Source organism: Cynocephalus volans, chromosome 13 (genome assembly GCF_027409185.1).
Source record: "Cynocephalus volans isolate mCynVol1 chromosome 13, mCynVol1.pri, whole genome shotgun sequence".
In the NCBI taxonomy this organism is placed as follows: domain Eukaryota; kingdom Metazoa; phylum Chordata; class Mammalia; order Dermoptera; family Cynocephalidae; genus Cynocephalus; species Cynocephalus volans.
The window spans coordinates 102,436,095-102,461,567 of record NC_084472.1 but is presented as its reverse complement, the minus strand read 5'-3'; the positions used below and the strand labels follow the sequence as shown (position 1 = coordinate 102,461,567).

Below are 25,473 nucleotides of genomic sequence, written 5' to 3'. Positions count from 1 at the left end.
AGATATTTTTAATTACAAGCATTCAAAAGTCAAGCACAAAAATTGTGATCCAACCCAGTGTAAGATCATCTGTCCTGTCATACTTTAAATGTTCGGTATAAAAATACTCACTTTCTTGGTTTTTTTTTTTTTTAATTGTTGACTTCTTTCATGTTTTGTTTGAAAATATCTCCAAACTGTACAGAAATGTATGTCAGACCATGCATTGACAAATAACACTATTTCTTACAATTATACAGTGTAAAAGAGTAAAACATTTTTATTATATTTTTTTCTTCGAGAAAAACAGATGTGTGATAGAGGCTGTGGCAATGTCTTGAAGGGATCAAAACTGGGCAAGGTTTATTCAAGCCTGAAACAAAGAAAAACGAGTTAGTTAGGAGAGTGGATCTCAACCACGAGCACTTCTTCCTCCTACTTGCTATGACTTCGTTTCAGAGATGCCTGTGGATAGAATTCATGGCTTAGGAACCCATGGAAAAATGCATTAGTGATTCTCTACAAAAGTGTATGTATGTGTATATAAACATGGTTACTGATCCCCTAAATAAAGACCACACACAACATATCAATGGTCTCACCTTAGATTCACGAGTAGCATATATTTAATTTCTATTTATCTCTTACTTAATAAAAACTTTTCAAGACCTCCCTCCCTGAGGTTTCAAGTAAATGTTTACATATTTTTGTTCTGTAGCAGAAAAAAGAGCCTTCAAACAATCACTGAAGTCCTTGACTCCCATTGAAGGAGTCCCAACCTGGTCCCAGATTTCCTTAAACACGTCTCAGCTTTACTGTGCTTAGATTTACTCAATTTATGTTAGGGATGTGTTGTAAACCCTCTACTATTATTCTGTCGTTCATTTTGCGTTCCTTTTCTTTCTTCCACTCCCTATTCATTTCTTTACTGTTTTACCAACATGTCAGACTCACATATTTGCAGTTGTAGAAAAGGCGTACACAGAAGGAAATTAGCATATACTAGAATTTTGTACGGGAAAATGCTTATCTGTGTGTGGACAGAAACTATAAAGAAAACAAATTATTGATAACCCATCTAACTGTTCCAAGTTAGACTTATAAGGGGTCTTTAAAAAGTTCACGGAAAGTGGCTGGTGGTTAAGTAGAGTGTGATGCTGACAAAACCAAGATTAAGGATTCGATCCCTACACCAGCCAGTCACCAAAATAAATAAAGTTTATGGAAAGATATTTGTATTACATTTTAATTCCATCTTTCATGAACTTTTTGAAGTACCCTCGTATTTGGGAGAATGTGTGTTTAGCAGTAAATCCTGAAATTAGAAACATATGTATGTAGGTGAATACTCCAACACAGCTAATTGGACAGGCTTGCAAAGACTCCTGTACAAGCCAAATCTGTACAACGCTGGCTGCATCTGGATCTGAACTATGACCCAATATATCTTTTCATCCTCGTTTTTGGATGACAGTACAAATGGGTAGAAATAATAACAGCTTCCAAGTCTTGTGACCCACTATAATGACCACGTCCCTATAGTGAGTCACTATAATGACACATTTCATTGGGAAACCTGCAAGGAGAAAGCCAGGCAGAACTTCCCAGAGCAGGGATCCAGATACCCAGAACCTTATCTGTAATACTCCTAATAATATGTAATAATAGTAATAACAGTAATACTCATCTGTCTCTTCAGGTTGTTGCAAATATTAAATTAGTCCTAGCACATGAATTTAATTAGGCCTACTGGAGAGAGGCTGAACTAGAGAGCTCTTTGATTTGGAAATGCTCTGTGTGGTCCTGTCACACACTGTCCCCACTTCCACCTTCTCCCTTTACTTTCTCAGCAGAATTCCCTGAATCAGGAGGGTTAAGCTACCAGGAGTGAACATGGAGGGTAACCTCCTTCAGGAAAATCTATTTTCTGATGGCTGCTCCCTGCCCCCGCAGCTGCCCAGCACAAGGTGGGATCAGCTGCCCACTTCCCACATGCTCTGTGGTGAAGAAGCCAGAGCGGGCAGGGGCCGTCCACACCCAGCTTTAGTGCAGGCCACACACCCCATTGTGCTTAGTGAGAAGGGCCAGCAGAAGGGCCTCCTCTTGAAAGTCCCCATCTCTTTTGCTACACCCCGATTGCTACCTGGAAGTGGTGAGGCACCCTGGTCCCGCAATCTGGGTGTGCACAGTACAGAGCAGCCCTGGGTGGGAGGCGTGAGAGCACGCCCAGGGTTGGGGCATCTTTGCATGGGGTCGGGATCCAGGGGCCAGGCATTCCATTTGGGGCTGTAGCAGCTGAAGTTCCCTGATGAACGCATGACCTCCCGGCTGGACCCCCATCCTTCCTAAGGCCTGTTCTACTGCCCTTTAACTGCCAAAGGAGCCTCCCCTCATGGACTAGGACAAGGACACTGCTTTGCAAAGAGAATCGGTGAAACTTGAAGAGGCAATGACCCCTCCACTCGCCCCCGGCCGCTGTATGTCGGCAGTGCAGTGGAACCAGCTTATAGAGAGGGGACAGGAGGCCAGCTTCCTCCCTCCATAAGTTTTCCATCATTCCAAACTTGACCACACACCAGCACCCCTGTCGATTCCAGGAACTTTGTGAGGAACATCACTCTTCAGCTGTTCCTGCTTAGGAACAACTCACAGGGGACAGCACTTGGCAGCCTGTGGACTCTGGGAACCTAAGGGGCCTGCGTGCTGCTGCCAGGCCTCAGGGCATGGGCTCAGAGGGGGCCACCTTGGGAATGCAGCTGGCACTAGATACAGTGGCATGGCATCAAGACCAACGCTGCCCCCTGCTGCCAGGGACTGTGAGAAAGAAGGGACTGAAGGGGCAGGCGAAGGGAAGCTGGCCATGTGTGAGCCTCCTTCCCTCACGCTCCTTCCCGGGGGCTGGGCCCGCTGGTTTAGGACGGTCGAAGTCCGTGCAGTCCCTTCCGGCGCTTGGCTACGCCTGGCAGGGCCTGGCTGGAATATGTCTGCTTTCTTCTCTGGAAGCTCAACATCCTTTCGGCAAATGCACATTTCCTGGCCTGCCCTGTTTGTTTCCACGGTTCACTCCTGGGCATCTCTTTCCCCATTCCCCCAGCTTTCCCCTGGACATTTCTGCCAAGACCTCAAAGGCAACAAGCCTAAACCCAGACTCGTCACCTTGCTGCCTCCTGACCGTTTGTCTCTGTCTCTGCACCCAGGCCTGGTGATGGCACACAGCGCCATTCTCCCAGGTCAGGGCTGCCTGCCCGCACCGCCACCGCCAGCTGGGGCTGCCCTCCCGCCACGCGCTCCTGCCCTGACTCTGCATCCACTTGGCTTTGGCAGCGAGATGACAATGATTCCTAAGACACCGGCCCTGCTTAAGTTTCTCCAATAGCTCCCCAAGTCCCACATCCCTAACGCACCCTGCAAGGCCCTCAGAAGCTTGGTCACAGTGTATTTTTGGCAAGAGCACGCTGTGCCCATTCTTACTTCCCCTCTTCTGCTTGGATCCCCCTCAGCACGTACAAACCCTGCCACCTTTCAAAACTCCTCCTTCCCGACTCTCCAGCCTGCAGGGCTTCCCAGCAGGACTTCTCGCTGTCCAGGCCACCTCTCTGGCTTCCACAGGGGCTGTCTTGGTTTATTTTCCTAAGACTATTGCCTCCTTCCTTAACCCAGGATAGTCACCTGCACACAGTGCAAATGCAAGCCTGTATTCACACACTTGGACTCTAGGGCAAATGAAAGAGATCATGTGCCATTAACGGGATGTGACACCAAGACTCGGGCCCCTAGTCTTGACTGTGCCCGGGGACCCCTCTTGGGTTCTGCACACCCACGGCACCCTGAGCAGCTCCGCTGGGCAGCTTTGGCCCCAATGGGGACATTCTCCAGGAAGCTGCTCCCTCTGGGGAATGGAAAGGTGCCTCCACGTTTCCTGGGCGATCAGCAACCCATCCTGACTCCCTGATGCTCTTCCCTCCCCTCTGCGTGGGGAGAAAGGTGTAAGGGGCTGGTTCATTTTGGCCAATTAGAAAGGCCGATTTTTAGAAGTGAAAAAGAACATGGAGGGGAGGGAGGGAAGTGAGAAAAGGGAAGGAGGGAGACTAGAGTCTCGTTTCCAGAGCCTTCCGTAACTGCCATGTCAATGTAATTCTCACATGGGAAAAGAATGCATTCACATTGCCATAGATGTTCCCAGACCGAACAGAAGGTCAAAATGTGGCTATTTCAGTCCTCGTAAACAAGGAAGAGGTTTAGCTGGGAATGGAGTTCAAACCTTGGAATGTATTAACAAGGACATTTTAAACAGAATCCAAAGACATCCGGGAACACAAAGCACCACGGACGGAAGGCGGGTCAGGGTGGGAGACCAGGGGCAGACCCTCCTCACAAGCCTTTCCTGAAAGGAGGTCAGCGACAGCATGCCAGTGCTGGGATGTGCTAAAGACACGGACAAAACCTCCTTGTCGAGGGAGGTCGCAACTGTTCCGATTTGAGGACACTGGAGGGTGTCTCCTGGTATCTTCCGGAATATTGTAAAATTCTAAAACACTTCATGTCAGTCATCTTTGATGGAAAGGGTCAGTATGTGGCACTCGGTGCTGATGGGCTGGGGTCACCCAGCTTGCTGGCTGACGGGACAGCAATGCTCAGAGACTAGAGTGGCTGCTCTGCCCTTCCTCGTCTTTCCACTGCTGAGGCACAATCTGCTTCTCCGGGTGCCTTGTGAGATTTCTCTCTCAGCAGTAAAAATAATTCTCTGTTCTCCCCCAATCTATCTATATATATGAGGGTACTTTATAAAAATGAAGTCAGCTTCATCATCACAAAACCAAGTACTGATGATAATTTGTCATAAAAAGATTAGTTGACATTTGACAAGTGCATGCCCTATAGGGTCTGTCTCTAGGAAACAGTCTTCTGGTTACCCGCCCGCTCCGATGACACCAGAGCCCGAGCAGCCTCCCCGCGCACGCCCTGCCCCAGGGACAGCGTGTGAGGCTGCCCCGCCGTCTGTGCACAGGCCAGCCCCTGAGCAGTGGAGGTCGTCCGTCCTCACGGCCCAGGCCCATCTCTGCCCTCCACGGGGAGGTCATATAAGCAGTGCTGTCTGGCCTCCAATCTGGGAAAAGAAAAGCCTCATCCTAACTTGTTCCTGTAACCCATGGATGACCCCGGGAACTGGTGAGCCACAACTTGAACGATCATGGTCAGTGCTGGTGACACCCTCCTCCCAGCTGCTTCCATGCTGGCTGGCTGCCACGCTTTCGTGGGCTTCTCTGGGGCGTCTGCAACCAGACTCTTAGCTGCCCCCCAGGTCCAAGTCCCAGTTCTCCTCCCCCAGATTTTCTGCCCCCTCACCACTAGGCCCTTCTGTCACCTGTTGGCTGTCCCCTCCTGCTGCTGCTTTGACTCCACTCATGCCTATGTGCCTTGAATCACTGGTATCCTGGTTAATGTACTGCATTTCAAATATCATTATGTGCAACCTGTTTCTGAAAAATTACATGGTGGCTTTTAATTAGTCTTAAATTTCCCCAAAGGAGAGAAAAAAAACAAAACAAAATCATGTGTTTCAAACAGTTTTACTGAGTGATAATATCAATAAGAATATCCTGGTATCACTATTAAGAACCACGACAGAGGGAGAACCTAACGAACTGTAAGTCTGTAGAACTAGTGGGGTGAAATGGCAGCTGCCATTCGTGATGTGGAAAAATGCTCCCGTTGGTAAGTGTGGGTCAGACGTCAGTGGTAGAAAACGCCCACAGTGCAGGTGGCAGGCTTCCCACCAGAGGCTGGCCAGCTGCGGGCAGGTGGCAGCGGCTGCAGACCACAGCTCACGCCAGCTCTGTGCACCTCTGGACATGCGCCAAAAGGCACTGTGCTCAGCATGAAATCACTTAAGGCCCCCAAAGTGTGATCATGACCTCCTTGGCCAGAACTGCTTGGTTCTCTGTCCTTAGCAGGAATCTTGCCCTCCTTTCTGACTCATCTTTTTTTTTTTTTTTTTTTTTTTAACAGGCTCTTCATAGGGATGAAATTTGCCACCTTATTTGGGCTGAGACATAACCCGCTGTCTGCTTGCCCCTGGCATTCCTGCTGTTCTAAACCAAGCTTTCCAAAGAGAGCCGGAAGGCCCTACATGTGGTGCCTGGTAGGCAGCTCACCTCTGGGAATGCTATGATTTTTTTTAAGACTGCACTTACTGCTAGAAGCTAACTAATTGAGAAGTGACAGCTGATATCGAATGAAAAGACAGACAAATCACCAAAATTATTACCTATGAGAAAAGCCTAGCAGTCCAGAGGAATTCACTGAGAATCCTACATAATTCAGTCATGCTTAAGGGTAATTATCTTGTTTCTAACGAGGCTCATAAAAATGTCCCCAAGTCTTCAAGAAAGGGCTGCATAATATTCAGCATAATTGGATTAATAAAATAGGGGGACAATACATACTGCATGAAATAGATTTCCAACAAAATGGTTAATTTCCAAAAAAGGCTCAGAGGTTTAAAGGGAAAAGCTTCATTTATCTGTCAAATTCCCTTAGGTAGGAATATCGCATTCCATGATGCTGCTGGATAGCCAGATGTTCATGGTTCCAGCCTTACCTACAAAGGCCATGGTGACAAACAAATTCTAGGGGTGATACGCTTTGAAAACTACCAGTTGTTGCCTTGGCACGACCCTCCGTATGCAGGCCACGGTGGGGGAGACAATGAAGAATGCCCATCAGAATCCCCTGGAGGTAGCAACACCCCACTTGCCAGATCCCCCCACCCCAGAGGCCTACAGTTCCCAGCTGATGCTGTGTGTGATGGTCCTGACACTGGACACGCTGCTTCTGCAGGGGGCTTGCTCAGCACTGACTTTGGAACTCACCAGCACATTCCAGTTTTGTAGAACAGCTGGAGAACAGTAGCCACCATTGAAGATCGCATTAATACCCACAAGACAGATTGCAGCCGCCATCACACATCTGGGACCTGGCACGGAGAAAGCGATCACCCGTTAACAGAGCACAGTCACCTCCACCCTGGGCTGGCCTGTGGGGCTCCCTGGGCCCTGATGATCATCCTGTTCTGAGGGCAAAGAACTGAGAGAGCCAAAAACCAGGGGACCAAAGGCCTTTGCTGCTGACCTGCGGACAAGCTGCCACTTAAGAAAGACTTTTTACACCAGTGGCATGAAACCCTCTGAGCTAGGACATGGAACTCAGGCCTTGGTGGTGCAAGTGCGGGGAGGCTCTTGGCTGGCCGGGGAGGAAGGGCGCCCCGAGAGAGGTGTGCTGTGGGCTTTGCTGAGGGTGTGAATCTCCCCAAGGCGGGCAGAGAGGCAGCAGTGGGAGGTGGCCTGGCCCAGCAGGCAGGGGCTCCGCCACCTGCTCAGACGGTCAGATCCCAAGGACTGTGGGCTGGAGCTGTGGAAAGGTGTGGGGCCCGAGGGGCCAGAGGCCCTCCAACAGAGGAAGACTCGAAAGTGTAACCAGCTCCAGGAGTTGCGGTCTGACCACCACAACATGGTCAGCCCAAGGCCACAGGAGAGCCCTGTGCTGCCACATGCACCAATGACTAATCTGTGCTCTAAGCGCCTCCTCAAAAACGGAAACCAAAAGGAAACACATTCATAACACGTCCTGCTACTCCCTAGGGTCTGAGAACTTTAAAACATGAAGGTGCAAAGACCCAGTAAATAATACATTTTTAATATTCCTCCTGCAGGCACGGCTGCCTCTGAGCCAGCTGGTTTTCCCAAGAATTCCTGGTGCCAAGGAAGGAAGCCCAACTCCCTGCTTGTAGATGCCAGTGGCCCTACTCCCTACTAACATTTCTCAATTTTTCAGCTCTGGTCAGCACTGTTTTCCTTCCTGCAGACGGAGAGGCTGTTTCTAGCACGTAGGGCTGTATGAACAGGAGTGCACAATGTACAGGGCAAACTCTTTAAGCTCCCCATAAACGCGTTCCTGGCTCAGTCCGCTCAGGAGGCTGCCCCTTCGAGGGAGATGCCCGGGTCCTCTGAGCTGGCCCCAGCAGGGCTCAAGCAGGGAGAGAGACCGGGCCCTGTGCTGAAACCCAGCTCTGGAATTAATGGTGAGCCTGAAGGAAAGACTGCCTTCCTAGGACATCTCTTCATAGAATTAAGGGGGAAAATGTTTTCTCCAAAATTTCACTATAAAAACAGTAAAAGATGAGTAGATGTGATTCTAGTTTCCTAGTAAAGTTTGGGTTATTTGAGGACAGGAAAATAATGCTCATCTTTGCAAATAAAACCTATCAGCTCCTGCACTCTTCCCCAGCCCCCTCCACACCTGCCGACAGCACACGAGGAAGGGAGAAGGGAAGCCTGCAGCAGCAGCCCTAGGGTGCTCGTGGGGTGCCGGGCTGCATTTTTAGGATGCCTGTGCCTAAGAAGTCATGCTAATGGCCAGATTCCTCTTGGCCTCTGGGCTCAAGCTAATCAGTCTGACTCAGCAATGACTGACTAAGAGTACTGGGACCCTAACTCTCACCCAGTGTTCCCAAGAGAATGGGATTTTATCATTAAGCTGCTCTTTGCACAGCGACTGCATCAGTCACAGTTGTCCGCACACCAGAGTTCACCTGGTGGGCAGTGAGGACGCATGAGCCAGAGCCTGTTCTACGAGAACCCCTGAGATGACTCCCCAGAGAAAATGCAATTCCAAATGTGTTTGTTTCTAACTTTATGCTGAGAACACTGGCCTTCTGAATTTCCACGTTCTACCAAGAAGGAGATGCTGGAACTGGAGGGCTGGGGCCGAGGCTCCTGCAGGTGACCCTGACCTGGCAATGCTCTCAGGAATTGTGGAGCCACTGAGATGCAATGTCCAAGTCTTAACCCGTGGCCACCCTCTTTGAACTTCTTCCATGGAACATTCAGGCACCTCTACTGGAGCATATGCTTAGGGGTCTTGAGGAGCCCTAACCAGACTCACAGAAGTTAGGTAAAGGGGGTTGGGGGGCAAGTGCAGCCTTCAGTGCGTCTGGTTGTCCTATGGGCCCTGGTTTGTAGGTGAGCTCGGTCGGTGCTGTGTGGTTAGCAGAGGTCTGTTGTGCATGGCCTAAAGAAGCCTGGGGGACACAGCCACAGCTGAGGGAGCGCCCGGCCACTGCCATGCTGGGCAGGGGACAGAGTTTTCAGGCCCATCCACAACAGACCCCGGGCTTGGAGGATTCCTAGAGCCAGGCACATGTCTCCTCACTGGGAACCTGGAGAGAGCTCTCAGAGGAGGGCTGCCATGTGTCCACGACTCAGCGGCACAGGCTGCCTGGGCATTCTCTTCCCGTGATTCCTTCAAGCCTCACCTGAACAAGGCTGCTGCATTTCAAGCCCATTTACTTTGATTTAGCAAACGGAGAGGCAAGAAAAGGATTAGAGAAGTTAAATTATTCTCCAGGCTCCAGTAAATTGGGGTCTGTTCTGGAAAAGAAACCCCATATACATCTGGTAAAGCTTTAGGGCTTTGCTCAAATGTCATCTTCTCAGGCTGACCCTGACGACACAGACCCTGTATGTAACAGAAGTGCCTGTCAACCCCATGGCATGTACCTTCCTACCTTGCCACCTGACCTATCCTGTTTGTTATTCTATTACCCATCTCCTCCCCATTACAGCTGGTTGCTGAGCATTTATGTGTGTTAATGACCTTAACTGCGATGTGAAAACCGCCATTGATAGAAGAATAGAGAACGCAAATCTGTCGCCAGCACGGCCCGGTTTCTGTGCACACCGCAGTTTGAAAGCACAACACCTGGGTGTCTTCTAGGGCAAAGGCAGGGGGACTGCAGGAGTCCCAGCAGTGGTCTGAGCCTGCATGAAGACCCAGTGCCCCTTCCTTCCGGTGATGTTCCAATCTCTGCCTGGACACCCAGAACCTGGGGCTCCCCTGAGGACAACCCAGTGCACCAGGCGCTCGTGCTCACAGCCCGACAGGCTAGGCCGCTGCTCCCAAAACAAAACATAAGGAGCAAACAGCTTCAGATTCTATCCATGTTCTCTCTGGCCATCCCTTTTCTAATTTGGTGAGGCTGGAACTACATGTGCTTATATTTGCTATGTGTGGTCTCAGGCCATGGCCAGGGAGACTTCGTGAGTTCTTAAAGAATAAATACCCTCCCATGCCCACCCCAACTCCCAAATTCTTTCTTCCTTTCTTTTTTTTTTTTCGTCTTTTTTCGTGACCAGTAAGGGGATCGCAACCCTTGGCTTGGTGTCGTCCGCACTGCACTCAGCCAGTGAGCGCACCGGCCATCCCTATATAGGATCTGAACCCACGGCAGGAGCGCCCAGCGCCGCACTCTCCCAAGTGAGCCACGGGGTCGGCTCTTTCTTCTCTTCTTGAAAAAGTTTAACTCTATTTAGATATCCAACAAGGAAAGCTGTGTAACTCTCACTGCCTGTAAGGAGTGACAAAAAACTTGCTCGTGCTCTGCTGTTCTCAATATATATGGGAGATGGATATTTTCAATTATTATTATGCACTCTGGGGCTCTCTGCCACATTGTTAGAATTAGCAGAACTCTAGCTTATAGCCAGACTAACCCCCACCGACCAGGCAAGATGCTGGGCCAATTAAACAGCAATGACACCTCTCCCTTTGACTACCAACCATTCTTGGACGGTCATGCTTGTGCCACCAAAGACAGTCGACACACATGCCCTACTCTGCAGCTTTCCACACAGCAGGCTGGTCTCAGTGCATCCTGAGCAGTAACTCTCCTTCCTCTCATAGAATATGCCCACGGCTCTCTCCCATTTGAACTTAAGCTCCTTAGGGCACACGCCTGGTATGTCACATTTTTATATCTAGCACACAGCAGACACGATGAATGTTGAGTTAAAAAATCAAGAGCCTGTTTCCATTTCTAGTCCAGTCAGTGATTTCTCTACAGCACTAAGATGTGAAAGTGGGTGAATTAGAAGTCCCTGAAGGACCTCTGAGTGAGCAGGCCCGGGCTGTTTGGAAGGATGGTGTCCCAATGCTCTATCACGTCACAAGTGAGGGCCACTCTGGACGTAGGTCATCATGTCTGACACTACACTTTACTTCAGCTCTGATCTGCTGTTCTGGTACCATCTTTCCACGGAGGGAAAACAAGGGGGGTTGTGGGGGGAGAAAGTCCCCCCTAATGAATGGAGGAAGGTCTCGTGGGCCAGTAACGCTGTGGGTGGCACCTGCCTTTTATTTGGACTTTCTCACAGACTAGTTTTGGTCTCAAATGTTTATATTAGCTCATCAGCACCACTGTTTCCAATTCTAATTTACATTTCCCTAAGATTACATGGCATGGATTATTAGCTGTCTTGGAAAGGACTTGATCCAAAAAGCGAGCAGGAGCCGGAGTCGTGGATCCAGCCTCACAGCCCCAGCACAGCAGCGATGAGCACTGTTACCCATGCTCCTCCACTCCCTGCAGACCCCAAGAAAGTCTGGCCCGTGGCCTGCAGCCCAAGTGTAGATGAGAAGAGACGGTTCATCCGCAGGGGACGTTACACGTTTACTCCAGCCTTACCGGGTTTATAAGCTGTGCTTCCTGGTGCCACCGCCTCCTGCGGGCTCTGACTGATGGCGGTGCTGATGGGGGGAGAATGACGACTTAGAGAAGTCAGGTGAGCGGATACAAGTGAAGCCCAGGCTCTTTTTGACTGGAACCCACGCAACTGCTTGGCCTATGTGATTTGGCCTATATAAATTCTTTATTAAAAAAAGAAACAGCCCTCCGTAGGTCCTCTGTCACATCCTTTGCCAACTTCTCTCTTGTTTCTTTGCTGGCCAGCACGGATCGGTCTCTGGACTGCACTCTTAACCAAGGGCGCTGGCCGGCCGGCCTGCTGTTTGCCAGCTTCTCTGCCCACTGCCACACGGAGGGCATCTGACTCGGCCTCGCCAGAGCACCTGACGCTGCGCGCTGGAGCAACGCTCCTGCCTCACGTGCTGCCTCTCATCACTTTGTCCTCCACAGGCTGCCCTTCCTCTGCTGACCCCTCCACCTCGGTGGGGCTTTGTGCTCAGTGACCTCTCGTACAATTTCCTTCACTCCCTTGACTATCGGCTGATGCTGTTTCAAGCCATGAACTCTTTCATGGTCTTTGGAATTTCCAGTTATCTCATCCTAGATGCTTCCAGCTGAACACCCTACCAGCCTCTGAAAACTGAGAGGTAAGCACACTGTCATGGAGGAGAGGTGCTCATAGCACCTTCTGGAGCTGCACGGTGGTGGTAGACCAATGTCACCGTGGTCATGGAGGGAAGCTCCCGAATGGGAGGCTTTTCTGAATGAATAAACAAAGGCTGGGGGATACGTAACTAAAGTTAAAAAAATTAATTATGGGCATATGGATATGCAACGTGGACTTAACAGAATCCTGGACTTAATAGACTAGAATATACAAACCTCAAAGCTTAAAGATGGTATTTTCAGGAGACAAAAAAGTCTCTCCTAAAAAACAAACTTCTAGATTCCACAAAATCTTAAAATATTTTAAAAGAACACTTCAGGATCTACCGTGGATTGCTAACCGTATTCTTCTAAGGAAGGACACTTAAAATATATTTGAAAGGAATGCTTGGTGCACACACGCACACACATGCAGCATAATTTCAGAGTAAGGGACAAATACAAGCAGCCGTAAGAATCCACTACATTGTCCTGATTTTTTTCACATCATCACAGATTAATGGAAAGTATCACAGATGGCCAATGCTCCAAGGATCTTTTACACATGGGAGCCGCTGGTTAGATTCTGGCCAAGAGGTTACGGTATAGTTTCCCAAAGCATGCTTTAAGTAAAACATCAGTCTCTTAAGAGTCTGTAAAAAAGGATTGCCTAGTCTCAAATAAGTTTGAGAAATGCTGCATTCTAGAGCTCCCTCCTCTTAAAGGTTCACAATGCTAATACTGTAATAAAGGTGCTAGAATCTTTTGGTAAAGGAATCTGTTGAACTCTGATCGACCTTGGAAAAACTACCTGTGATTATCCCTGAGGACTAGTGTTCTTTGGCTATCCTCAGGAACATGTTAGGTTAGGGGAAGAACAGGTACGATTCGAATATATTGAAACTGATGTCCTGAAGTACAGACAAGTTATCCCCCAACTTTCTTCTTATCACCACCATCACAGGAAGAATCCTGACGAGCCAGGCTATTGGTCTAACTGGCCACTGTGATAATCTCTTGTGGGATTTCTGATGCTCTGATACCCATCACTCTTTCTCCTGGTTGGGGAAGCCCATCCTTTGAGAACAAAGAAGTTTTCCTTCTGGCTGAGGACTGGAGCGCTTCTGGACGTGCCAAGCTTCCACGGTGGTGAGAACTTCAGCGGATGAAGTCCACACTTGGCAGTCCCCGTGGATTTGAAGGGGACCTGACCCACCAACTGAGACTTAGCTCAAAACAGGGCAAGTTGCCTGTGGAAAATAAATCCCAAGACTCTTTAAAAATCCCATTCAGTGCTCTCACTCCTCATTAAGAAGGCACTGAGCGCACGAGGCCAGCTGCTGCAGCTCCCATTTCTCCAAGCATTTCCTTGTGATCTGTCTGAAAAACTTATGTGGAACTTAAGGCAAGCAGAGGCCAGTGCTTTCCACATAATGCCCCTCTAAAAGAGTCTCCATGGCCTCAAATGATCTAACAAAGCACATGGGACTCAGTATTAATGGTGGAAGGAAAGGAACATTAGTTTTATTGGGAAGTATTTTTATCTTGGAATACAAGCTCTCTGAGAAAAGGCCCATGACTATTGTCAGTATCAGGTACATGTGCTTAACAGCTTGCCATGACTTCTTTAGCATTTCTAACAGGACAAAGGTCTGTCCCTTCCTCTTCTCATTTTTCTTCCTGCTTTGTGAAGAAATGATGTAAGCTAAGAGAAGGTTGATTGTTGTAAAGGCAAGTCATAACTAAAGACAAAATGTTTCATTATTTTAGTTATACTAAGTTTCCATTTACATTGTCAGGGCTAGGGCTCAGACCCTTCAAACCCGCTGTACAGACTGGGTCCCCAGACCCCTCACATGCAGGTCCACGCTAGGTAACTGGGAAAGATTCCAGGAGCTGTTGGCAGAGGACACGAGCTCAGTCCTCAGCTTCCTCAGTGACAGCAGGTTACGGGTCCAGCAGTGGCAGTGGCCTTGCAGAGCGTCCTGGGGGCACTAGCAGCAGCAGCCTCCAGCAGCAGTAGTGGCCTCCCCATCCCCCCCACGGGGAGGGGGCATCCCATGGATGGGAGGCGCCCTGGGTCAGAGCCACTCATCCTTATACTTAAGTCCATAACCCAGGACACCTGGGTGCACGTGCGCAATCACACGACGATAACCAAGGAACACCTGAGCGCATGTGCCTGTTTACATCAAATGCTCCGCAAGATTCTGAACATTTGAGGGGCCCTGACCATTTTCCTATATTTTCCCAACAATTGTAGAACTGTAACATTTAAAAAACTTAACTGTAGACAGACTCCCCAAATTCACACACCAAATCAGAGTTCAGAATAATCGTTCCTTGTACTTAATAGAAATTTAGTCAAGATACTGAATTACAGAAGGCACTTGGAATTTTGTAGAAATTATAAATTTATAGGAAAAAAATCATTTCGTAGTTCTCTGAGGCAAAGTTAGGTTTAAAATGGCATAAAGATGCCAGTTTAGGATATTGTTCAGCTCAAGATAAAATACCTTAAGGAAAGCCTATTGAAAATAACACACTGCCTTCAGTACAAAAATCAGGCATTTTACAAAGATCAGAACTTTAGACATGCATGTATGCAGCGAAGTTAATTCTAATAAATATCTAAGACTCCCCTAATAAACTGCTTTGCAAACTAGTGGCTGATTTATGCCTGAAAGTCGAGGAACGTTTTTGTTAATACTGGCAGCAGATGAACTACAATTATGTAATGAAATTTTCTGACACCTGTTCTATAGAAACTAGCTCTGACTGCTTAAGTACGACGTGGGAAAGCCAGGAATTGGTTTCCTAAGTTAAGGATTTAACAGAGTAGCACCCATACTTCACTTCTCCCCCAATCCCAGGTGAAAATGCTGTCTCTGAAGAGACGCACGGCCACATAAAAGTTCTTCAAGTGAGCTTAACAAAGGCGGACGACCAAAGGAAACAGGAAGGCTGGTCGTGGAGCAAGGATGACAGCTGCCATTCCGGGGACAGCCCCTGGGTACCAGACACGTGCCTTACACGTTCCTCAGTGAAACCAAATACTCACATAGCATTCAGCAGAACTGGCGCGACTTCCAGCCCTGAGAAGTAGCTTCGGAGGGAGGGAACCAGCGCATCTGAAAAGACACGTGAGAAGGCTGTGAGCTGGGGGTCCCACGGGACGGTCTCAGTCCTCTCAGAGCGTCCTGCTTGGCCACCGTTTCCTCACTGTTCCCAGGTGGTCCCCAATCGCACTGGCCCGGGTGGGATTCTCTGCCAAGTGTCCTGAGAGAGTCTTCATACACCCTCATAAACTCGTGGGCTGAGCTCTCAGGAAAGCACCACCTCAAGAAGCACCTGAGGGTCCACCAACTGCCCTCCTCCCACCCTCCTTTCCAAAGGAAACAGCCATTATGAGGCTGAAATGCAGCCCGGTGAATTCCTTGTCCATACTCACTTGGAGATGTCTAGGCTGGGGAAAAGGCTGCCTACTGGTTTCTAAGCAGGATGTGGAAACACGTATCCACGCCAGTGGCCGGGCTGGGACGGCTCTGAGATTCTGTTCCTATTCTTTTAGAAAAAGGGTTGTGGCTTCTGGGCACTGTGGGGTGTCTGGTACCCCATGCCCTCTGCTCACTCTGCTGGAGAGGGGCCCGCAGCCTTTGGCAAGGAACCTCTTACATGTGAGACCAGCAGCCCCATCTCTTCCATTAGGTTTCCAAAGTGAAAGGCCAGCCCCAAACACAAATGGATTGATTCTGTCCACTTGGCAGACTGTTCCAGGTCCTATGCCAAGGAAAATGTGAAAAAACAAACAAAAAGGCAAGTACACTTTGTCTTTAACAAACGTCCATCTCCTGGCATTGGCAGGTTTGCCCCACAGCCTTTGAGCAGAGGCAAGAGATGCCTGTTTCCCTCAGCTCCCCGCGTTTCACCAAACACGAGGAGGGGTGGCCTCCCCCGGCCAGGATGAGCAACTCAGGAGCACTTTTGGGGGTGGAGAAGGGAGGGAGGCTGCAACACAGAGGGGCCTGCGCAGGAGCAGGGGAGGGCCGGGGTGGCGGCACCGTCCCCAGAGTGGCAGAGGGGCCTCCCTCAGTCCTGCAAAGCAGGAAGATGCAGCAGGAGCTGTCGCAGCTGAGACAGGGTGCAGCAGGGGCAAAGCCACTCTGTAGAAGCCAGGGGCTCTGGAGGGGCTGATGAAAACCTCCCGCCTCAGCTTTTATTTTACAGGTGGGAAAATCAGCTGGGGTCTGGCTACTCGGATGGCCATGGCCACAGAGCTCAGTGGGGTCGGGCCTGGGTCAGAATCCCGGACAAGGCTCCACCAGATCCCATGGATCCTAAAAGCTGGGCTGTCTACCCAGCATGGCACCCCTGACCCAATGCCCTGGTCCACACTCACAAGTCCCTGGAGTTTCCTTCTGTCCCACATGCCTCCTCACAGAGTGGCTATTTCCTCCCCAGCTGTCAATGCAGGGCAAGGGCCACACTGGGGAACTCTATCCAGCTAGGCCAACTTGGGGTAGAGGTGTCTGGCCTCACTTAGGGAAAATAGGGGCTTAAAAGGTCTAAGGACCCATTTTGAGCTTCTGCCTATACCAGGAATCCATTTCAGATAATCCCTCAGGTCATCTGTGTCTTCTCTGGGGACCATGTCAGATATTACCAGAAATGAGATGACCAGTTCAAATGAAGCCCCAGTATTGCAAGAGGGCAAAGCTGTACTCTTTAGCAGCCACCAGCAGGGATCAAAGCTCGTTTAAAGCAGGGCCAGAGTTGTTTTCAACACTCAGGACAATTAAGGGGATGAGGGATTGGAAACTTGGCCAATTCAGGAAGACTAAAAACACATTACTTTGGGAATTTATGCAGGACAAAAGACAAAGAAATCAAGAAGGGAAAATGTGGGATGAGGGGGGAGTGGGAAAGGAGGGGCAGAGAGGAGTATTGGGGAGGGAAAAAGGGGGAGAAGACACAGACATGAAGAGAAAACTCGTACCTACCCGTGGCTTATGGCTCTGTGCATCTGAATCCACTTGCTCACTAAGCAAAGAGCAGAGTTGGAGCTGCCTTCCTGAGACAGGTGGTAGAGGAAGGGACAGGGGCACAGAGCCCCCGTGGCAGGTGGGGGGCTGGGAACCTAAACACACAGTGGGAGGAGGATGGGTCCGTGTGCACCGGGGCCAGTGGGGAACGCAGTGGTGGCTACTGGTGCTGCCTGGGTGTGGGACTGGGGCGCCGAGCCCCGACAAGGCCAAAAGCCACGACGGTGTTTCACAGAGAAGGGAGGGCTGGCCAGGGGAGGAGAGCTGCAGAGTGATGCATGGTTCTGGGTCGGTGAAGGTGACCGCGAGAAGGAAGCCCTTCCTCTGCCTCGCCCACCCCAGCCTCTGGCCTCCTGTCTTGCACCTGGGCCTCTCCACCACACACAGCCCTTGCACTCTCTCAGCTGCACACGTGCCTGCAGTGTGCGGGACGCGCCCACTCCAGCCTGTCCTCAGGCTCCCATCACCTGGTCTGGGTGACAGGCAGGCTGGTTCCCAGCTGTGGGGTCCAGATGTTGTGCTCAGCTGAGCTGAGGTGGGAAGATGCCAGCAATGGAACAGGCTGGCTGATTCCCATGGTGGATGTGGGGTGGGAGGAGTAAAGGCAGACCCCAAAATTCATCACTCTAGTGCCCCATGACTCAGACACTACTGCGCTTGCCAAGAGGGTGGGTTCTTCTCACCGTGTTCCACAGACACCCAAGGCTGCCTCCTCTTCCAGCTGCGCCCACCTTCCAGCAGAGGGCAGTGCCCCTCAGGCCAAGTCTGAGCTTCCCGTCCATGTTCCTGCACTGCAACCCAGCAGAGCAGCAGAGCTCAGGGGGCAAAGCCGGGAGTTCAGGCAGCTGGCCTAGCTGCTAATCACTGCTGTTTAGGGGGTTGCAAGGACAGGGTTCACCTTCACCCCATTCAGGCTGCTTGTTCTGCTGTGGCTTTTGGCCCTGGTCACTCCTGCCCATTATCTACAGGCTGCTTTAGGTGTGTCATTAACATTAGGGAAACCACTATCCCCTTCACTTGTCCACGGCTGTTCAGCAGGGGTTTAAGTTGACTCATTGGGGCTGGCCAGTTAGCTCAGTTGGTTAGAACACGGTGTTGGTAACACCACAGTCAAGGGTTCAGATCCCCGTACTGGCCAGCTGCCCCAAAAAACCCCAAACTCTACTCATTTGAACCATGTAATAAGGCTGGCCTTTCATGTAAGGCAATGATCTTTGACATTTCTTCACCCTCTGCAGAAAACGCTGCTCACACACATACACACTCAAACGTGCACATTCATAATCTTGCAAAATTCCAGGGGCTTCTGAAGAGCCCCTAAGAGCTTCTCACATAATATATTTAACCAAAACTGACCCTGATACTTACTTAGTCCTTGCCAGACACTGTGCTGAACACCTTACGTGGTTTATGACATCTGAGAAAGCAACATGGAAGACCTGGGGAATCTCTTCCTCTAGAATTTAATAATGGTAACAGTTATCACTATCACAACGCAGCACCCAGGGGCCACACTGTTTGGGATTCTACCACCACACTCATTCAGGAATGCTCATTACAAATGCAGCACCGCACGCAAGGGTAACACTGTGAGTTCCCAACACCTTAGCGTGATAATAGACTAGACAGGAGCAGGACAGCAACAGATGCCCAGAAAAAGAAATAACTCAGAGCAAAAATAAAATGGAATGCTAGAGAAAGTAGTAAGTATCCATAAAAATAATTTCTATCCTTTTCCATTTATAGATGAGAAAACTAAGGCTTAGAGGATTAAAACACATACAAAACTTAATGTTCCCAATAATGTTGGCAAGGACAGGAAGACCTTGACTGGTCTCCAGGGTGGAGCAGCCCTTCTATGGTGGTTTGTGAGGAGCACGGGGTAAAAGATTAAAAAATTATTCACACTGTACTATCCCCTTTCTAGTGACTGAATCCATACTTCCATTCAGAAAGTCATGAGAAGTGCTTACCAGGTGCCCGGCTCAATCACCAGCCACTATTCTCAGTAAATACCCTTCGGCTAGAATATTTCTTCTCTGCGGAATAGAGGGATAAATTTAGACTAGTGGTTCTCAGTGTGGTCCCTGGACCAGTCAGCATCACCTGGGAACTTGTTAGAATTTCAAGTTCCTAACACTTGTTAGAAGTGGTAACGGATCATTTGGAGGCCCAGTGACCTGCATTTTAACAAGACCTCCACGTGATTATAATGCACACATTCAAGTTTGAGAGACACTGCTCTTGATTAAGGTTTCCAGAAGTGTAACTGGAAGACCATTCTGGAGATGCGCTACACTCAGACAAGCTTGAGAGAAACAGTTCAGCAGATTCTTGATATACATCAGCATATTAAAGGCTCTGAGAAGTTCCAAAATAAAGAAACCTGTTTGACTTATTCTAGCCCTGGTTATCTCAAGTTTATCTGACCACAGAATCTTTTTATTATGTAACAGCTACTAATATCTGTGGGTGTTGAGTAACGCTGGTCTGGAAGACCTCTTCCAGTGGTAACATTTGGTGGATGTAAGAGGCTGAGGTGTGCCAATATAGCATCCAAGTTTCCAGCTCTTAATAAAACCAATTAGAGCTGGTAGACCACCAAACCAGTTGCTGCCCTGGGTGGCTAATCTATACAGAGCAGCTAAAATCTTCTCTTACCTCTCCTGATGCAGGTACCGCACCTGAATGCAGATTTCCCCAGCACTATATACAGAACTAAGCCATCCCTCTTTAAGCAAAATATCTAAAAACAGTAACTTGAACACATATTTTATGTGAACAATAGGAATGTTACCTCAAACTAATGGGCTAATCCATTTTTAATGCATGGATATTCTTAAGTAGGTTTCTACCACTATCCCCCAAATGGAGCCCTGAATACCCCTGTGGAGACTTTATTGACCCAACTGCTGCAATTCACTCACACTGATTTAATTACTCTGCCCAACCTAAGAATCCCCTCTTGGGTAGCATCACTGAATAAAGCATGGTAGGTCCCACACAGCAAGCTCGGTCAAAGGCTGCCAGGCTGAGGAGAGGCTGCCAAACCAGAAGCATGCTCTGATTCAAGAAACTCCAAACTCACCAAAAAGACTGGAGTGATGATTTGCAACACAAGTGTCCTCTTTATGGCACAGAGTACCGGGTTCTTTTAAACAGCAACCCTCCCCACTTGTAATAAAGCACTCACCAAACCTGGAAGAATGCTTTTCCGGAATTTCTCCGCTGCATGAAATGAGGCCCACTGAGGATCACTTGTAAAGGAACGCTCACTGCCCCTTCCTCTCCTCCTCTACCAACTGGCAGCCCCATACTCTTTCTCAGCTGACACACAGAGCTCGAAATGCAGTCAGCATTCTTTACTACTTGTCTGGCATCTAACCCTCCTTGCTGAGGGCAATTAGACAAATCGCTAGTATTAGGCAAAGTGTCAAGATTTATGTGAGCTGGCCCAAAGGTTAAGCCTGCCATCTTAGCCACCCCAACAGCTGAAAGGTGAGCGAGAGAGTCCTGGCTGGAGAAGGCCATGTTCTACCTCACCCAGGATGGCAGGGGATTGCTGAGGTCTGGGCCTGAAAGACCAGTCGAAGGTGGGTTTAATTAATGAAACAAAAGGCTTCAGTGAAAGTTCTCTCTCCTGGGCTTTTAGACTCTTTTCCTGTCTGTCCTAAGCATAAGCCAGGCTCTAATTCCAAACAGGCATGTGAAATGTGCTCAGACATCAGGAGTTCACTCAAGACGCCACTTGAGTCGAGGGCACCCAAGCATGTAACACCCTGTGTCAGATTAAGTCCACAGTGGTTGCTTGTCATCCATATTTAATTTTGTCAGTCTGTTAATTTTTAACTATGTTTGCTATCAAGGGCCATTAAAGGTCCCCAGGAGCTGAGCTAAGTGAAGCGAGCAGAGCTTCGTGGCAGCACACATGAGGCTTGAAGTTGGGGTGTCCCACTTTCCTATCCTGTCACCGGGTCTGGCCTTCCCCACTGGCAGCACAAATCCTGAATAAAACATGATTCCATTTGGAGTTGATTTCCCTTTTTCCCCCCGTCACAATTGGTTTTCTTCAAGGAAAAGTTCACTTTCTCCTTTTATGAAGACTACATTTCATAATCTCAAAGTTTCTCTGCAATCTTGGTTTTGTTCCAAAGTGGTTAGAATTCACATACCTTTGGATGGTGTCTGGGTGCCTATGCCTACAGAAGGCAGCGAAAAATCCTGGGTGGATAACCTGCTGACCCAACCACAGAGCCTCATCTCTGTACATGCCATAAGCCACAGACCAGTTCTTGCCCTGGCTCCAGCTGCTTTTCTTCTTTACCAAAGAAAAAGGCTTAGGCCCATAGGTTCCTCCTGCCATGGTCCTAGACTGGAGTTTCTGTGTCCTAAGTGCTTCTGAAGCTTATAGGGAAGGCTCAGGAGCCTCTTGGCCATGCCAGATCAAGTTCTGACAAAGGGAAGGTGGTAGAACAGATACTTTAGTAATAACTACTACTCTAGGCCAAGCTACTCTTTCTCTCAAAATAGCCGCACGAAATAGGTGTTCATTCTTCCCATTTACAGATTAGGAAACAGGCTCAGTGAAGATAAAACAAACAAAGTTGCCTAAAATCTCTAATTTAGCAGAATGGGTTGATACTGTCACTAAAATCCTGTTTGCTTGATTTTAAGAGTCCCGAATAGGTGCCGGCCGGGAACTCTGCACCACCCTATGGTGACAGTTGGATCACATACTTGTTAATGGCCCAAAGGAAGAGGCGAGCTCACAAGCAGCCCTTACAGGTGAGACTCACTGAGACTCAGGGCTGGGCTCTGACTGCTAATGAAGTTGGGGAAACATGCATAGGGCACAGGGAATTTGGCCTTTCACGATGGGCAAAACAGAACACGCTTAAGAAACCTTGGAAAATGCAGCGCAGCAAGTGAGGGTGTTGTGCTGCCGTCAGGAGGCCCACTTTGAGCATTTCTCCCAATCCTGGCCATGATGTGATTTCTTGCTAAGTCTCCTTGGGATCAGCAAACCTGGCCAGGGACGCACAGCCACACCTGAGGGGAAGGACTCTGGTTTCTGAACAGCATCTGCTGCCTAGAACTGTTCAGTATGGGGGTTCGGGCCTCAGTACCAGAGCAGCTCAGGCCATAGGAACAACTATCCCTAATAGTTCTGGATAACTGACTTTGGACTGCTTCTGAAGAGGCCAGTGAGTATGGGGCGCATGCTTATGTCTCTCACTGCCTTCCTAAGGGAAGGGGCTCCTTAGTTCTATAAACACCAAACAGCGGAGCAGGGGAACGGATACAGAAGGTCACCAAGAAGAGAGGACTCTCCCAAGGCACCAGATGTAACTCCAATGCCTGGAAACGTGGCTGGGCCGAATCCTAGTGGAAGGATTGTGGGAAGAAAGTGCCAGAAAGCGCAGAGAGGAATGGGCTGGGTGACCTGAGGGTCTTCCTCTTCTCCAGTTTCTCTGATAGGAAAGCAAGATAAGGCAGCAACTGGAAGGTTCAGGGACAGCGGGTTTGTGGAAAGCAACACACAAGGACCATTTCGTCTCTCTGGGATTTCAGCTGTTTCCCCCTCTTGATGTATTTCCTGTCAGAAAGGTTTTCTTCTGGCAGGCATGTCCTGGCCTGGCTGTGGGGGTGACTTCCTCTGGGGGACAGATTCTCCCAGTGCTGGCACAAGCTGCAGAAACCACATTGCTGGATGTAGAGCAGATGCTGTCACTCGTTGATGCTGGTGGCATTCTGTCACCTGATGCCTCATCTTTCTTATTCATTCTTTCCAGCCTCTAGCCTTCCATTTGGCTGCAGCCCCATTAGTGTCATCAAAATGTGCTGGATGTTTTAAGTGTTTTAACTATCATGGCCTTGTAGTTAGGCTGAGCTTAGTCCTACAATTCCTTCTCCTTAACGAAAATCCAACTGCTTCTTAAAAAGCCCCAGGGAGGGTTACCTTATTTTTTTAAAAAAACAAACATTTACTAAGCCCTTATGATGTGCTAGGCAGTCTGTTATGTGTTTTACATGAGGGATTATTAGCTCCATTTTCCTGAAGCCAGAGGTTAAGGAACTTGCTCAGTCAAGGTGGCATAGCTCATGAATGGCAGCGCCCATGTCTGGTGAGGCAGCTCGAGAGTCTGTGCTTTCAACCCTACGTTACTTCCAGTCTTAGAAGGGAAAGCAGCATCTCAGAGATCTCTTGAAGGGAAGGCCACAGCACAGGCTCTGCCTCATGGTTAGGCACAGAGATAGCCCACAGGAGAGGCCTGTGCTGCTAATAATTGGGAGAGGCACTGCCCATGCTCATAAGCGGCTGGTGCTGTGAGCACAGTGTCTGGCCTGCCCGCCCCAGTCTCCTCGAGAGCTAGGCGAGGTGCTCCTCAAATGCCTAACAAAAGAAGGAGCCAGGCAAGGGAGGCCCTTCTGGGAGCCAGAACACTCAAGGGGTGGTTTCTCCTCACAGTATGACTTCACAGAGCTGCAGGGGTAGAAGGAAAGGCAAATGTCAGAGGATTAATAGTTTATGTCTGAAAACAATTTAAAGCGCTGGCCTGGAACAGCCCCAAAGGCAACCTGTGCAGTCCTTCCAAGCTGTGGGTTGTTCGGACAGGGATAAGCACCAGCTCCGGAGGAAGACACCACTTTTGTGAAACCCAGGCCTCTAGGAAACGTCAGTCGGGGGTAAGAGCTGATGTGATCTGGGATTCACAGAAGCAAATGCCCAGAATCTCTTGACTTCTCCCTTATTATGGGGAGGCAGGCCAGCGGAGTGAGGTATTGAAGCCACCTCCATGGGTCCCAGAGATGGTTTTGTTCACAGGTCCCCCTACAGGACCAACCACCATTACAGCATTGGCTACTGCCTTCTGAATGTCCATGCCGTGCGAGTCCCACCACGCAGCTGGGTAGGACGCATGACTGCTATGCTGCTGGGAGGCTTCCAAGGGGCCATGTGCTCACCTGAGTCCATGTGGGCTCAGCACTACCCAAGACACCCCCTCCCTCTCATGCTCTATGCACTTAAAACACACCCCACGACAAATCAGAAGTCCTCTGTGTCTTTTTTATCTCAGTATTCTCTATAGGGCATAGTCAGCGACAGCAAAAGTGCTTTGTGAAGTGGTTTTTTTGTTTTTTTAAATATGTTTTAAGGTGAAGTTGCACCCTGCTGATGAGTAAATGCTTAGATATGGTGGTGGTGGTGACAGCCCTATGGCTTAGGCATCCCACACACCATTGCTAGGTCCATCTATCCCTTTGTGATCTCCCTTCCCTCTTTGCCTATGTCTCTTTTCCCATGGTCCATTTTTGTATTTATTTGGGGTTTAACATTTAAAAATTTTCCAGTGTGTCACAAGGGACCTCCCAAGGGCCTTTTTAATGTACAGGTAATATATTCCAGTCCTAAGTTGTACAGCAGCCCTGTAAGAATTCTGAAAGAGCTGCTGACGGGGCAACTGAGGCCTCTGAAGAAAAAACAGGTTACCAGAACGTTCTCTCTCAGTCCTACTTACCTGCAAAAGTTTCTGGCCCAACAATGTAACTCTGACTCTAGTAGAGGGTACATGGGATTGTATTTCTAGAATGTGGCAAGGACAGCATGCTTTCTCTCTGTCCCCTCAGCAGGAAGACTAAAAGGAAATACAAACCCAGACTTAAAAAGCAGAGATGTGTGAATATGAGGTGACAGGAGCAGCTGTATGTTCTCTCCAGAGTATAACCTTCCTGAAAGCAACAGATGAAACCTTCCTCTCCTATCCAGTGACTTACATAATATAAATTGCAAATGCCAATGACCTTGAAAGTAAACTGGATGATGAATTCTAAAAATGTTAATGATCTTCTTAGAAATCAGATGTCTGCTGCAGAATTGCTCTTTCATCTCTAAAAACAAAGCACTACTGAGGCTCACAGTCCTATTACCTTATCCAATAATTTCTAAAAAATGGGATTAAAGGCAAATAAGCATCTTCAATTTAGAGCTGGGAAATCTGAGGGGGCACCAGATAACGACTAAAGCTGGGGCAGAATTAGAAATGTGACTCAATTCCTTTTCGGTGGCAATTTCTGTCTCGTGGGTCCTCCTTCCTCTCTGGAACACAGTGGGCAGACAGGAAAATACATCCATTTGTTTCAGACAGGCTTCCACTAGCTAGACACACCATCTCTGCTGAAGTGAGATCTGATAGATGACCCATGGAGGCTGAAGCGAGAATCTTCCAATACGCAGCTCTTGGTGATTCAGGAGCCCAAGAAGACACAAGCAGCAGCAAGGAGGCC

General features: G+C 48.9%; 1 protein-coding gene across 1 annotated transcript in view; it reads right to left on the bottom strand.

Moving 5' to 3' along the window:
• Positions 1-278: 278 nt before the first annotated feature.
• The window catches only part of RBPMS (RNA binding protein, mRNA processing factor), a 171,699-nt gene continuing 146,504 nt past the window's right edge, over positions 279-25,473 (bottom strand). The window contains exons 7-9 of the mRNA XM_063077249.1: positions 15,207-15,276; positions 6,852-6,955; positions 279-352 (exon numbers count right to left, since the gene is read on the bottom strand). Coding sequence (XP_062933319.1) covers positions 15,214-15,276 — 63 coding nt within the window. The 3' untranslated portion in view covers positions 279-352; positions 6,852-6,955; positions 15,207-15,213. The remainder of the gene's footprint in view (positions 353-6,851; positions 6,956-15,206; positions 15,277-25,473) is intronic.